General features: G+C 35.6%; 2 protein-coding genes across 4 annotated transcripts in view; both read right to left on the bottom strand.

Annotated features, from left to right (window-relative positions):
- The window catches only part of LOC107694325 (SH3 domain-binding protein 5-like), a 9,672-nt gene extending 2,439 nt beyond the window's left edge, over nucleotides 1-7,233 (bottom strand). Inside the window, exons 1-5 of one of the 3 annotated variants that reach the window (XM_016493993.1) lie at nucleotides 7,057-7,233; nucleotides 6,722-6,974; nucleotides 6,411-6,473; nucleotides 4,614-4,742; nucleotides 1,886-2,047 (exon numbers count right to left, since the gene is read on the bottom strand). In XM_016493993.1, the coding sequence (XP_016349479.1) occupies nucleotides 1,886-2,047; nucleotides 4,614-4,742; nucleotides 6,411-6,473; nucleotides 6,722-6,967 (600 nt within the window). In that variant the 5' untranslated portion in view covers nucleotides 6,968-6,974; nucleotides 7,057-7,233. Of the gene's footprint in view, nucleotides 1-1,885; nucleotides 2,048-4,613; nucleotides 4,743-6,410; nucleotides 6,474-6,721 lie in introns of all 3 variants that reach the window. The other 2 variants (XM_016493994.1, XM_016493992.1) reach the window with 2 other exon arrangements.
- Nucleotides 7,234-8,398: 1,165 nt separating this feature from the next.
- Nucleotides 8,399-13,700, bottom strand: part of gtf2h4 (general transcription factor IIH, polypeptide 4) — an 8,793-nt gene continuing 3,491 nt past the window's right edge. The window contains exons 7-14 of the mRNA XM_016493991.1: nucleotides 12,727-12,795; nucleotides 12,470-12,553; nucleotides 11,459-11,627; nucleotides 11,246-11,376; nucleotides 11,096-11,143; nucleotides 9,553-9,631; nucleotides 9,066-9,127; nucleotides 8,399-8,959 (exon numbers count right to left, since the gene is read on the bottom strand). Of these exons, the coding sequence (XP_016349477.1) occupies nucleotides 8,849-8,959; nucleotides 9,066-9,127; nucleotides 9,553-9,631; nucleotides 11,096-11,143; nucleotides 11,246-11,376; nucleotides 11,459-11,627; nucleotides 12,470-12,553; nucleotides 12,727-12,795 (753 nt within the window). The 3' untranslated portion in view covers nucleotides 8,399-8,848. The remainder of the gene's footprint in view (nucleotides 8,960-9,065; nucleotides 9,128-9,552; nucleotides 9,632-11,095; nucleotides 11,144-11,245; nucleotides 11,377-11,458; nucleotides 11,628-12,469; nucleotides 12,554-12,726; nucleotides 12,796-13,700) is intronic.

The following is a 13,700-nucleotide window of genomic DNA, read 5'->3' as shown; positions in this document are numbered from 1 at the left end:
GAAACTACTTTGTTTGGTCTTCCAAAAGAGGACACGACTAGATTTAGATTTCTGGTTTTATGTTTACGCGGCGCGATGCAATGCAACGTGTAAAAAGGCCGTATAAGTCATTATAATCCGTAATTATGTCCCCACTGGATGCAACAAATGCCTCGTACACAGACGCTCGTCGCACACACGGCATCACAATATGGTAAGGGGCATAACATTTCCGTCACAGGCTTGAGGTATTCGGCCAATCACAACGCACTGGATAGCTGGCCAATCACAGCACACCTCGCTTTTCAGACCGATGAGCTTTGTAAAAATCGTCGCGTTTCAGAAAGGTGGGGCATAGAGTAGAAACAATAATGTACAGTATGTGGAAAATAATGTGTTTTTTGAACCTTAAACCACATAAACACATTTCATTACACCAAATACACAAAATAATGTTCTTTTTAGCAACATCATATGACCCCTTTAAAGAAAATTCAACAATATCAATTGGTCTACAGTGTGAATGTCCAATATATTTCGGAGTGTTTACTTTGCTGTTTCTGAAACTTTCACAGTTAACTTTATTTGTATAAATAAATACAAATTTGTTTATTTGTTCTATTGTTTTTAGTTGTTCCATTACTGGTAATTTGTTTCTTTATTCTATATTTTATTACTGATTGTTAAAACAGAGTCAACTGAAATCTTTTTTGTTAATTTTAAGTTAACATGAATTGCCTGAAAAACCCATTTTATTTCTGTAATATGATGCATTTCAAAGTAAGGCAGGATACTGAATGAGAAAAAAAAAACAAGACTTTTTTTTTTTATCTGGGAATTGAATAAATTGTTAAAAGAGGGCATTACAAAACAGAATGGAGCCAGACTGAATGTGAGTTTGCTGAAATAACTATCTGGCTATCCAGAAAACCATTCGGCCTAAGTGACATCAGGAGAAAAGTCATTGCAGACAAAGTTTTTACATTTGGATTAAAGATAACAAAGACAATTTTATTCTTTGGAATAACATGCACCAATAAATCATTCACAATAAGACCAGGCATATCCAATGTTCTGTTCTGTTGTAATTTGTTTCTTGATATTGTTATTACTGACCGTTTAGTCAAATGATTAATTAAAAAACTTGAACTATTGTTTACTTAATTTGTTCTTTGTTCTATTGCTGCTATTCTACTGCATGCAATTTGTTACTTTATTCTTTTTATTACTGACTATTTACTTGAATGGTTAATTTGAAAACTTCAAGCACTGTTATTTGTATTTTTGTTCCATTCCTTCTTATTTTTCTGTACTTTATTACTGGCTGTTCACTAGAATGATTAATTTATAAACCTGAATCAGTGTTTATTTAATTTGCAACTTTCACTTGAATGATTTATTGAAAAACCTGAGGTAATAATTGTAAAAAGTGAGTGCGTTTAACAGTATTTAAGTATTTTCAATGCTTCTGGAATTGGCATCAAGAATCTTGAAAATTCACTAGCATTGCTATTGACTACTGAAGTTTTGGTGACAACCCAACTGGAAACTAAAACTGTAGGATGATTTCACATCAAAGAAGTGCTGCTTACATTTTACTGGCAGGGTTTGAATAAAATATAAATTAAGACATGTAACCTTGATCTTTAAGTGTAGGTGTGCATTCATCAGCATTATTGATTGCTCCCACTGTGACACTCAAAGCCACACTGCCATTAAAATCCACACTAACCAGCTGTGCACATTAAGATTTAACAAGGCAAACCTATAATTCTGATGATGAGGGATTGATTTTAGCAATTAAGACCTGTTGTAAACCTAAGAGCTCTTGTGCTTTTGAGCAAATTTTATGCTACCGCCTATTGCCGTAATTATCTAAGAGCGATGCTGAGTCACTGTGTCGTACCTTGGCTGTGGCGTGGTTTAGCATCTCTTGCCAGGTAGGGTCCAATGTGTTCCTGTCAGCCAATAAACCTTGCTCAGCCACATAAACCATCTCTCTGGCAGCTGTGTGCATGGAGACAGCCCTCTCGTACCTCAGCGCTGCCTTCTGGGTCTCCTGTTGAGCCTGTTGGTAAGGTCATCCATCATATTTCATATACAGCAATCAATCACTCAGCTCTCAACCAATCAGAGGAAGGGATGCTGACCTTACAGAGAGCCATAAAGTGAATGGGCACTGCAAATCCTTCCAAACTTTATATCAAGTTATATGCATGTAATAAAACACTAGCTACAGGATGTGGGATTAGTATGGAAGAATATAAAAAATAATATTGCTGTAGAATTGTTATGTAATAAAACAAAATACAAGAGAGATGTACTCTGTATAGCACTTCACAAACCATAAGCATCCACTTTAAATAATGAGGATGAAATGGTCAATGGGAGTTGAGGACTGTACAGCTGACTTCCAATCATACCGCAAGCAAGGCTGGATCTGAAAACCGTTTAGCTGAAAAAGCCTGGCTTGCTGTCAGTGAAAATTGCTGTGCACAGATCAGAACACCCAAACCAATCAATAAAAGTCAGGAACCGGGAAAGGCAGGCCATATTTCATTGGGATAACTCGCTGGAAATATGGCATCCTCGCCAAGGATGATATCTGACTTTGGCTACGTTCACACCGACAATTGCATTTACTAGCAGACTCTTCAAATGCTCAGTTTACAGGAGGGGATCGAATGATGTCTGTATGAATGAATATCTGAAGCCAAGACCCTTTTTTATTGTTGCGATAGCCATGAATATCACCTGTAAACTTAGTGACAGCAATATAAGTAAATATATAAAATGGTGACATGCACAACTCCAGATAGTTTATGCTATATTTCTCAGCAAACCCTATCAGACAGTGTAAGACTTAAATATGAGAACTGAATTAAAAACTAGCTAGTTAGAGGCACTGGATCTTGCTTTATTATTAGGGATGTGCAAAAAACATATTTTCAAAATTTACCAGACTGTGGGCTGCCTGAACGACTAGTCGACTAATCAGTCTTAAGGAAGCCCTGTATAACTTGGCTGGTTTTTGGGTTCATTTGACACAGACATGTTTCTAAAGGAGGAGGCTACATAAAACGTATCCTTGTGCTCAGAGAGCAAAGAAAAAAAACAGAATGTAAAGGTCTCAAGACACGTTTTTTAAAAATGTGGACTATTTTTAACTTGACATTCTTTCTTAAAAATGCAAAGCTCATGGCGACATGCTCAAACAACAGCACAAGACATGATGCCGTGCCAGAGCTATCCATCTGAATGTGTATGGCTGAAGCAGCGCTGCTCTAAAAGAGATCAATTTTAAGAAGCAACATTTTCAAGGGCATTTTGTATGCAAGCTGTCTAATACACACACATATGTAGTATGAAAAACACAGAATGAGAGATGCAATACAACGAAAACGGCCGCAGCTATGGGAAACTGGTGAGGGCAGCTTCACCATAACTATGTGTCCTTCCCATATATGTACACACACTGCCTTGCAAAAGTTTGAGATCAGTAAGATTTTTTAATGTTGCATTTTTTAAGGCTGCATTTATTTGATCAAAGCAGTACTATTGTAAAACATTATTACAATTTAAAATAATTGTTTTCTATTTTAATATACTGTAAAATATAATTTATTCCTGTGATGCAATGCTGAATTTTCAGCATCATTACTCCAGACTTCAGTGTCACATGATCCTTTAAAAAAAATCACTCTAATATGCTGATTTGATCCTCATTTATTATCAGTGTTGGAAACTGTTGTGGTGCTTAATATTTTTTTTGGAACCTGTGATACCTTTTCAGGATTCTTTGATGAATAAAAAGTTAAAAAGAACAGCATTTATCCAAAACAGAAATCTTTTCTAACAATATAAGTCTTTACTGTCACTTTTTATCAATTTAACACATCCTTACTGAATAAAAATATAAATTTCTTTCAAACAAAGAAAGAAACAAATTACTGACCCAAACCTTTTGATTTCTGAAGGATCATGTGACACTGAAGACTGGAGTAAAGATGCTGGTGAAAATGCAGCTTTGCATCACAGAAATAAATTACATTTCAAAACGTAAGAAACTTTTATAGACCCCAAACTTTTGAACAGTAGAATTCCAGATATGTGTGTGTGTGTGTGTGTGTGTGTGTGTGTGTGTGTATGTCTCTCTCTCTAAACAGATAGAGAGAGCGAACGAGATCTAAATAAACAACCACTACATTTACTGAGCTTGTCTACTCATCCGCACTCAAACTTATTTACAGTTTTCATGAGAGGAGCTGATGATGACCAAGTCAAAGTTTAAATTCTGTGTTGGTTCAATTGTTTTCAATTACTCTCTATAGCCTCAGCTAAACGATTTTCATCAGTTCAATTACATATTCGAAATTGGCTGCAAAATGCTAATGAAAAGTGATGTGCAAATCACATCTCGTGTTATCAGGGTTAATCACATTAACACACTCACTCTTTCACCATAATGATCACAGCAATGAGAAATGTTTTCTGCTTCAGCGGGAGGATTTTTCGCAATAATGAGAGACTGGAAATGAATCAGCAAACTACAAAAACATCTTGAACTCATCTGAGTAGATACGGAACACAAATACGCAGTATGTTTTCTTGCTCTCAAACACACACACACACACCTCTTTAGCGAGTCTACGGGCTTCGTAGTAAGGTCTGGCTTTCTCAATGCAGGCTCCCAGCTGAGAGCCCTGAGCGTTGAGCTTGCGTGCTGAGTCTGTAAGGATCCTCCTGTAGCTGGATCTCGCTTCCTAAACAAGTGTTAGACAGAGATAATGAGAAAGAGTGAGAAAAACAATGCTCAACTTGAGTAAAACATTGTAAACAATACATACATTATTACTCTAATTTAGTGGTTCTCAACTGATGGGGACTCACAACCCAAACATGGCTCATAAAGACAATAGTAGAATAAATAATATCGAAAGAAAATATTAAAGGAAAAAATACTGCTATTTTTACATGGTGTAAATAGAATCTATCTCTATTTATGCTTAGTTAGTGCAAATAGCCGCTGCCAAATAATAAAGTGCAACACAATGCATAGTTAGGATTCCTAAATAAATTTTCAAGCCAGGGCTTGAACGCAAACATGGCTATAACTCCAACCAGACTTAACTCTCTCTCTCTCTCTCTCTCTCTCTCTCTCTCTCACACTCTTTTTTTCTGTGTGTAAAACACTGTGTCATACACACTACCATTCAAAAGTTTGGGGTTGGTAAGATTTTTCAATGTTTTTGAAAAAGGTCTCTTATGCTCAAGACTACAGAGCAAAAATGCAGTAAAAACGGCAATATTGTTTTTGATTTAAATATTATTTTAAAATGTATTTCTGTGATACAAAGCTTAATTTTCAGGAGCCATCACTCCAGTCTTCAGTGTCACATGATCCTTCAGAAATCATTCTAAAAACTGATTTTCTTCTCAAAAACATTTATTATTATTATAAATATTGAAAACAGTTGTACAGCTTCGTATTTTTATATAAACCATAATACTTTTTGAAGAACAGAATTTATTTGAAAAATAAATTTTTTGTAAAATTATAAACATCTTTACTGTCACTTTTGAACAATTTTATGAATATTTATTAAATAATTAATTTATTTAAAAAAGTTCTTACTGACCCCAAAGTTTTGAACAGTATATTATAAAGACTGTGCCTCTGCACTTCAGCAATTTTGTGCACATCTCATTTGCTGTTGTTAAATTGAATTACTGCATTAAAGGGGTCATATGATGCTGCTAAAAAGAACATTATTTTGTGTATTTGGTGTAATGAAATGTGTTTATGCGGTTTAAAGTAAAAAAAAACATTATTTTCCACATACTGTACATTATTGTTTCTCCTCTATGCCCCGCCTTTTTGAAAGGCATGACGAAGCGGATATCGTCCTCTTTTGGAAGACCAAACAAAGTAGTTTCGCTTTCACAACGAAGCACACAGCATCTTCAGGACATGGCTGCAGCGTCAACAATACTACAGTGAGAATAAAAGTTACGCCTTCTTTCTTTGCGTGAACATTTGGGCGGCGTTATGCAAATCTTCCCACATAGTGATGTAGATATGTGGGGGCGTGTTAGAACGAGCCGTTTTAGGGGGGTGTGGCAGAGTCTTAACTTTTATAAAGAATATCTCTTTGGATTTGAGACTTTAGTCTTTGCAACTTTACAGATCTTCTTTATGCACCAAGAGCTTGTAACACTCCAAAGAGAAAGGAAAAAATGAAATCGCATCATATGACCCCTTTAAGACAATAGAACAGGTGTGAAGTGATCACCATCAACTTGTGTAACCAAATTTGATGTCCAGACATTATATTGTTTAAAACTGAAGATCTCTCTTAGGCTGTGTACTGTCTAAGCAGGCAGCTCACTAGATTTTGAGACACAGCATTAGTCTCATACATATTACTCACATCCAGCTGTAGTTCCACTCTGTTAATCTCATCACTGGCCTGATTCAAGTGTTCCAGCTCCTCCTGACCAATGCAAAACAGGGAGGGAAGACACTTGACATTCATTTACTATTAATAGAAGTATTAAATAATAAACAAAGGTATATGAATGTATATAAAACCAGCAAAAACAACAGACAAACAAATCACTATAACATTTTGCTATTATAAACCATTAATTGAAGCAAAAAGTGAATAATATGTATCACAGTTCACAGAGTTAAAAGTCATAGACACAATATCAAGTTTATTTTGGCTCCAAATCCTAATACCTGTATCCTGGGGTCCAGCTCTTCCTCATATTGCTTCTCATCTTCATCAAACTCAGCCTTATCTTTCTCCGCCACCACAGTGTTCTCGGTTTTGCTCGTAGTTTCCTCGTTTCCTCCATCCCCGCTTCTGTTTTTCAGGGTGTCGTCCCTCGCCCCAGTCTCCACCGCGGCGCTCTCCTCTCTCCACTCCCCCGACTCAGGCTCCCCGGATCCGGGGGGGTTCTCACGCTGACGCCCCGGTTCCATCCGTGGCCTTGAGAACGACCCGTTTTGTTCTTATAAATCAGAATATATTAGTGCTTAAATGTTTGCCATGCCTATAAATACATATTTACCCGATAATTTGCCGGTAAAGTGCTACATAATCTGTGAATAAGAGTCATTTAACGGCGCAGGCGTGTTGTTTGCAGCGGTAGCGTCATGCAGCGATGCTGACAGCGCATATTGACCCGAGCTGAACCGTTAGCTTCGCGGCTAACTGCAGAAATCACAGCCTCTCCAGAGCTCATAAATACAGCGACAGCTCCAGCCAGACATATAGACGGTCACTGTTACTGTCCCCGGTTATGTTGATAGTTTCCCTTATTTCTTACTCTATTTCTTCTTCTCTCTAACTGCCTTTTTGTTTTGGTCCAGGATGATCATTACAAACATTTTCCATGGACAGTTTTCGCCTTGCTACTTATTATACTAACTATATCCAGTTATTGTTATTACTGTAAAATCAAGCTAACTTAATGTGGGACCTTCAAAAAGTATATTTATGTTTTTGTTCTGATATTATATATACATATATATTTGGTTACACTTTACTTGAAGGGGTGTGCATAAGACTGACATGACACCTTCATAATCATGACGTGACACATGTCATGAATATGAAGGTTTTTTTATGCATGTTTATGACAACTGTCATTAAGTGTCATTCGCTCAGTTATGTCATTTTTAATGCAAAGATGACATTATTTGACCTAACCCTACCCCTACCCTTACCCCTAACCATAGCCCATAACAAAGACATCTCAAACAATGTCATCTTTGCATTAAAAATGACATAACTGAGCGAATGACACTTAATGACAGTTGTCATAAACATGCATAAAACCTCCTCCATATTCATGACATGTGTCATGTCATGATTATGAAGGTGTCATGTCAGTCTTATGCACACCCCTTCAAGTAAAGTGTTACCTTATCAGTTTTATTGTACTTGCAAAAACAAAGTGTATGTAGGCTTAGTAAAATATGTGAATCTTGAGACACCTGACAAGTACACGTCAAGTATTTCACCTTAAAATAGCATTTGACCCTGGAAACATCAAATGTAATAAATTACATTAAAATTAAATATTAAAAAAAATATACACATCTTGCAGTGGAACATTATTAACATTACTTTGATAATTAAGTTCATTTTCGTATTTGTCTTATTACCATATTTCAAAGAAAATACCACATTAGCCTGTTATTTACAGTGTTTTATTATTACTGCTACTGTAACTGTTATTTTACTTCAGTGAAATAATATTACAATGTAATTCCATTCATGTGAATTTGTTTTGGAAATGGTCATGAAAATAATGTACAAATGTTCCTAAAAATAAGCATTATTTATTTTATTTAAAATATAATTATATCATTTTTATTCATGTTATTCATCTGTTAAAAATAGCGGGAACTGGACATGTTTTTATAAGATTCACCCATTAAGACTCAAATTTATTCATCTCCACCATCATAAAAGCTGAAACTGAATTCTGTAATTTTCCCCCAATTACTTGTGACTGAAATGTAAATTTCATGGACCAAATTTCCATGTCATCAAACAAAAGAGATAGCAATCAGTGTAAACAGTATTTATTTTAGTCAGTCTACCTCAGACACAAACATGTAGCAAAGACAGACAGTACAAAAGCAAAATTAAGTCAATAAGGGAATAATAATGCACAAACCGTCTCATAAACAGCTAACGGCTTTGAACTACATAGAAACAGTTTTTTTTGCAGTGAAATACACAAAAATAGTGCTCATTACAGGTAATATCTCCTGTCCATCTATAAGCTGTCATTTTTTAGAATCGGTCTTAAGTGAATGATGTGTCTTTCAGGGCTGTTTTTCCCTTTTCCTTTATGTATGGCTCTTTTGTCTCTTCCAGAATCTCTTAACCTCGCTGTGTCCATGTGGCGTCACCACCATGACCCTGTGAGCGGGGTTCTGCCAAACCAGCACACCTAAACCCTGCAGGACAGACGTTATACTGACAGTATTCTGTGCATCACTGCAGGACAGACAGCTGCTGCTTATAAAGCACAGCAAGTACACATAGAAAGACGCTATTTTTTACCTGAGCCCTGTCCCGCAACACTTCAAAATCAGCCTGGGATAAAAACTGGTTGTATAAGACCCCTGAAAGAATGAAAAACAGAAAAAAAATGCACCACTGAGATGTTTGTATATTTTCAGATTTTACCCCAAACCTTATTCCAATGCAATTTTTTTATTTGCGTTACATCTCTCTAACACACTTCTTATGCAGTCTGACATTTACATTCAAGAGAATGAACCCTGCAGGTCACCCATGGAATGGAAACAAGCTCTCTATGCCATAAAATCATCAAGATGTAATCTTTTTTTATTGAAATGGAGACAGCCATTCCCAGAGGTTACATTTAAATGCAATAGCAACACTGTATTATTTAAATAACTGAAATTACCAATGTAGAAAAATAATTAAATGTAATGGTGATATTTGAAGGAAAAACATAAACTAAGTAATGTAAATTTGCTTTGGAACTAGAGAGCTGGTCTCATATGCACAAAGACACACTCACCCTCAGTGAACTGTAAGCGATCTTTCTCGAGCTCCCACAGCCTGATCTGATCTGTGATGGTTGGGGGAAGGATGGGGGTCTGAAGGACAGAACGCACATGGAAACATGTTCATGCATCAAGCAGTGACTATTTGCATAGCAGTATAGAATTTTCATGATAAGGATCACCATATTGCACAAGGGAGACACCTAAGGGACATCTAAGCCTATAAGGGGAAACTACAGAATGCTGTGAGATGACATTTTTGTAGGCCAAAACCCAGAAACAAGTTAGCATTTTTTTTTTTTTTTTAGCATTTCCTGTTTCATCATCCTGAAGTCAATGTTTTTTAGTTAAATGCCTGAAACAAGGTCTGTGGTGAACACAAGCTCAATATATTTTCACACTTTATTCTATGGCATAAAATAAATTAATACCCCATTTGTGCTTTTTTAAGCTTTTACTTGTCTTGAAAAAAGCAGTTGCTAACCAGTGCCTAAACGGGACTACAAAGATTGCAGAGGACATTAAAGATCACACTGAACAGGTAAATTAATCTACTCAATAGTCACCTCTACAGCCTCGTTGTGTTTATCATCACACTCTTTCAAGCTATTCTAACTCAGACTTTCAGGGAAAATGTTTTAAATAATGACTGATAGAGTTGTCGAAGCTTAAAGAGTTCACCCAAAAAATAAAAATTCTGTAGTCATTTAATTACCTTCAAGTTGTTTTAAACCTGTATGAGAGTTTCTTTCAGCTGTTGAACACAAAACAAGATATTTTGAAGAATGTTGGTAACCAAACAGTTGACGGTACCCATTGACTTCCATAGTATGGTAAAGAAATACTATGCAAGTCAATGGGTACCGTCAAATGTTTGTATACCAACATTCTCCAAAATATCTCGTTTTGTGTTCAACAGCTGAAAGAAAATCATACAGGTTTGGAACAAAAGGAGGATGAGTAAATAATGACAGAATTTTCATTTTTGGGTGAACTATCCCTTTAATAGTGGTGATGACGTTAAAGTCATGTGACTGTGGTGTAGTTTGTTTATAGCCTATGTTTAGCTTTTTACTTCTGGCGATTGTACTTGGGTTTCAAAATTCATAAAATTTGTTTCTTTCTGAAGATGAAAAATCAACAATGAAAAAATTGTGTAAGAATCATAAACTTTTGTTGGCCACCGAGCTTATTTTTCTGCAAAATTAAGAAGCCAGAGGAAAAAAATCTTATTGGCTTTTTTTTTTTTTAGAGAGAACCAGAGAGCAAATTTCCAGGCTGGCCAAGAAAAATGTCATTATTAAAGTGCTTTATGGGATTAATAGATTTTTAATGAATAGGATTAATGAGATTTAAAATTTTTAACACAAAAACAATTAATTGAGCACTGCATTTAATTAATTCAAACCATTTTAATAATTATTCATTATAAATGAATAATTACTAAAAATAATTATTAATATCATAATTTCTTACATATAATCACTCAGCCCTAAAAAATGTAATTAAACCCTTTTTATTAGCACAATGGTAAAAATAAAACCTGTTAGCAATTACCTGTTTAAGCATTACTGGGTGTGCTCGGGTCCTTAAGAAGTGAATGATCTGAAATCACAAAATACATGTCCAACAGCCCTGTCATTGGAAGAACAAACTAGTTTGCAGAGCAACAGGTTGTGGGTTACAGCGACTGCGCGCGTCTCTCACCTGCTGTGCAGTTATGCCGTTAGCAATGGCCTGCTGCACCGACTCTCTGGTTACGTGGGCAACCACCAGGTTAGGAAAGCGATACAGCATCTCGCTAAATAGAGCTACTAGTGCAATCTGGAGTTCAGAGTCTGTCAGAGAGAGATGGAGGACTGATCTTGTACAGTGTATTGCATTTTAGACAAGTCAGTGTGTGTGATGTGCGTGACATACTTGTGTAGGCATATACACGGTAATTTGTTTCTACAATGATGAAGCCTGTGTCTCCTGTTCCTGATGTGGCTCCGAGTGCAGTAGAAGCCGTTCCAGAGGCAGGGTTTACTGTGACCCCTGCAGCTAGAGTTATGGCCAACTTGGTAGGGTAGTACCTCCTTGACTTCCTCTGTGAAAAGATGATGCAAACTGGTGCAACTGCTTTTTTTAGGCATATTTAAAGTCAACTTTCCAATACAATGCATTTGAAAAAGTACTGCATAAGTAAAAATTTGTGACTGAATGTTACGATTACTATCAAATTCTAACAGCACTTTAACAATGTCCCTAGTAATAAATAAATAAATGAATGAATAGTTATTAATATTATTTATATATACACACATACTACCGTTCAAAAGTTTGGGGTCAGTAAAATATTTCTTTTGAAAAAATATTATATTTTTATTCAGCAACCACGCATTCAATTTATCATAAGTGTCAATAAAGACATTTATATTGTTATAAAATAACATCCTACTATAAATTGTTTTATAGTCATCAAACAATCCTGAACAGAGTTTCCACAAAAATATGAAGCAGCACAACTGTTTTCAACGTTAATAACAATAAAAAAGTGTCTTGAGCAGCAAATCAGCATATTATTATGATTTCTGAAGGATCACATGACACTTAAGACTGGAGTAATGATGCTGAAAATTCAGCTTTGTATCACAGGAATAAATTACGTTTGAAAATATATTAAAATAGAAAACAGATATCTTAAATTGTAATAATATTTAAAAAAATATTACTATTTTACTGTATTTTTAATCAAATAATTGCAGCCTTGGTGAGCATAACAGACATCTTAAACATAAAAAAACATTTGAAAAAAAAAATCTTAATTATTCCTTACTTTTGTGTGTGAGTGCGTGTGCATAAAAATACATTTTTATTATTATCTATATATTATATGTATAAGTTTGATCCTCACACAGAGCTAGTCAGCACTTTTACTTGATGACTGACCTTTCTTTGGAAAACCAGACCAAACTCTCGTAAATGCTGCAAAAATGTGAGCAGAGACTCACTCATGCCCTCCACAGAATAATCCTGCAAGAAAAACAACAATCATTCTAGTACAAAGCAAAACATTTTAATAAGCCAGCAAGCAAATCTTTTTCATGGCACTATAGCAGAATGGCTTCTTTAATTTAATTATGATAATTTATGGCTTTTATCTAGGACTCATATGTTATTCTTGACATTGTAAAAGCAACACTCACCCTACCAAGAGTGGAAAAACTCAGTTGGAACAAAAAGGAAAGAATCTCCACCAGGTCCATTCCTCTCGACTATGAAGGAGAAGATCAGACTGTTAATAAGGAGGTGGAGCCACATTTTCCAACACACTAACCACATTTACATGCAGCCTAATAATACAATCAGACTGACAACTCAACTGGAATGAAAAGTCATCATGTAAACACCTTGAGGGAATAAAAATGATTAGACTGAAAGAAGAGGTGCAAGTCTTGAATAATTCACCAAATAGGAGCGACTGGCATGCAAACATCATCAGATTCAAAAATACCTTGTGCGCATATGCAATGCAGTGCAGAAACTCTCTCACCCAGTGATCTTTGCAAATGACTCTCATCCAGATGTCTAGTTATTAAAGGCCATATGTTTTCATTAGATAGAGACATCATTTTGGGATGCTTTTTCAAATTCTTAACTTTTGTTAAGCAAAGTTAGCAATGCAAGAAGAAAGCCATGTTTTTCAGTATGTTAGAAAGGCAAACACACTGTTGTACCATGCTAAGTTGTTTATCTTTATTCAACAGCACTCAGAAGCTTCTCGATGTTATTGCACTTTTTGCACGCACAGACATTTTATTCACAATTTCAACTGGGTACATATGAATCTGCTGTCAGACTATTCCGTGCATGTAAACCTTCATATGAGACATATATCATAATGTGGGGTATATTTAGGGCCAGATTTACTAAACACGGCAAATTAGCATGAGGTCGCAATCCCATAAGCACGTCGATGAGAATGGAGAGTTCTGCGGTTGATCTACTGACAATACGCAAATGAAAGAACAGACGCAGCCAAATCATATCCATAATGACCAACGCATAATGACCCAGAAGAGATTAAAACGGCATAATTATTAGTAAGGTAACGAAAGCACTAACGAAGTGCTTTAAGACTCTCAAAATACACATTTTGTTTTTTACAATACACACACAT

The sequence above is a fragment of the Sinocyclocheilus anshuiensis genome, unplaced genomic scaffold (assembly GCF_001515605.1).
Source record: "Sinocyclocheilus anshuiensis isolate Anshui unplaced genomic scaffold, SAMN03320099.WGS_v1.1 scaffold1240, whole genome shotgun sequence".
In the NCBI taxonomy this organism is placed as follows: Eukaryota; Metazoa; Chordata; class Actinopteri; order Cypriniformes; family Cyprinidae; genus Sinocyclocheilus; species Sinocyclocheilus anshuiensis.
This window is presented reverse-complemented; position numbering and strand designations above follow the sequence as displayed.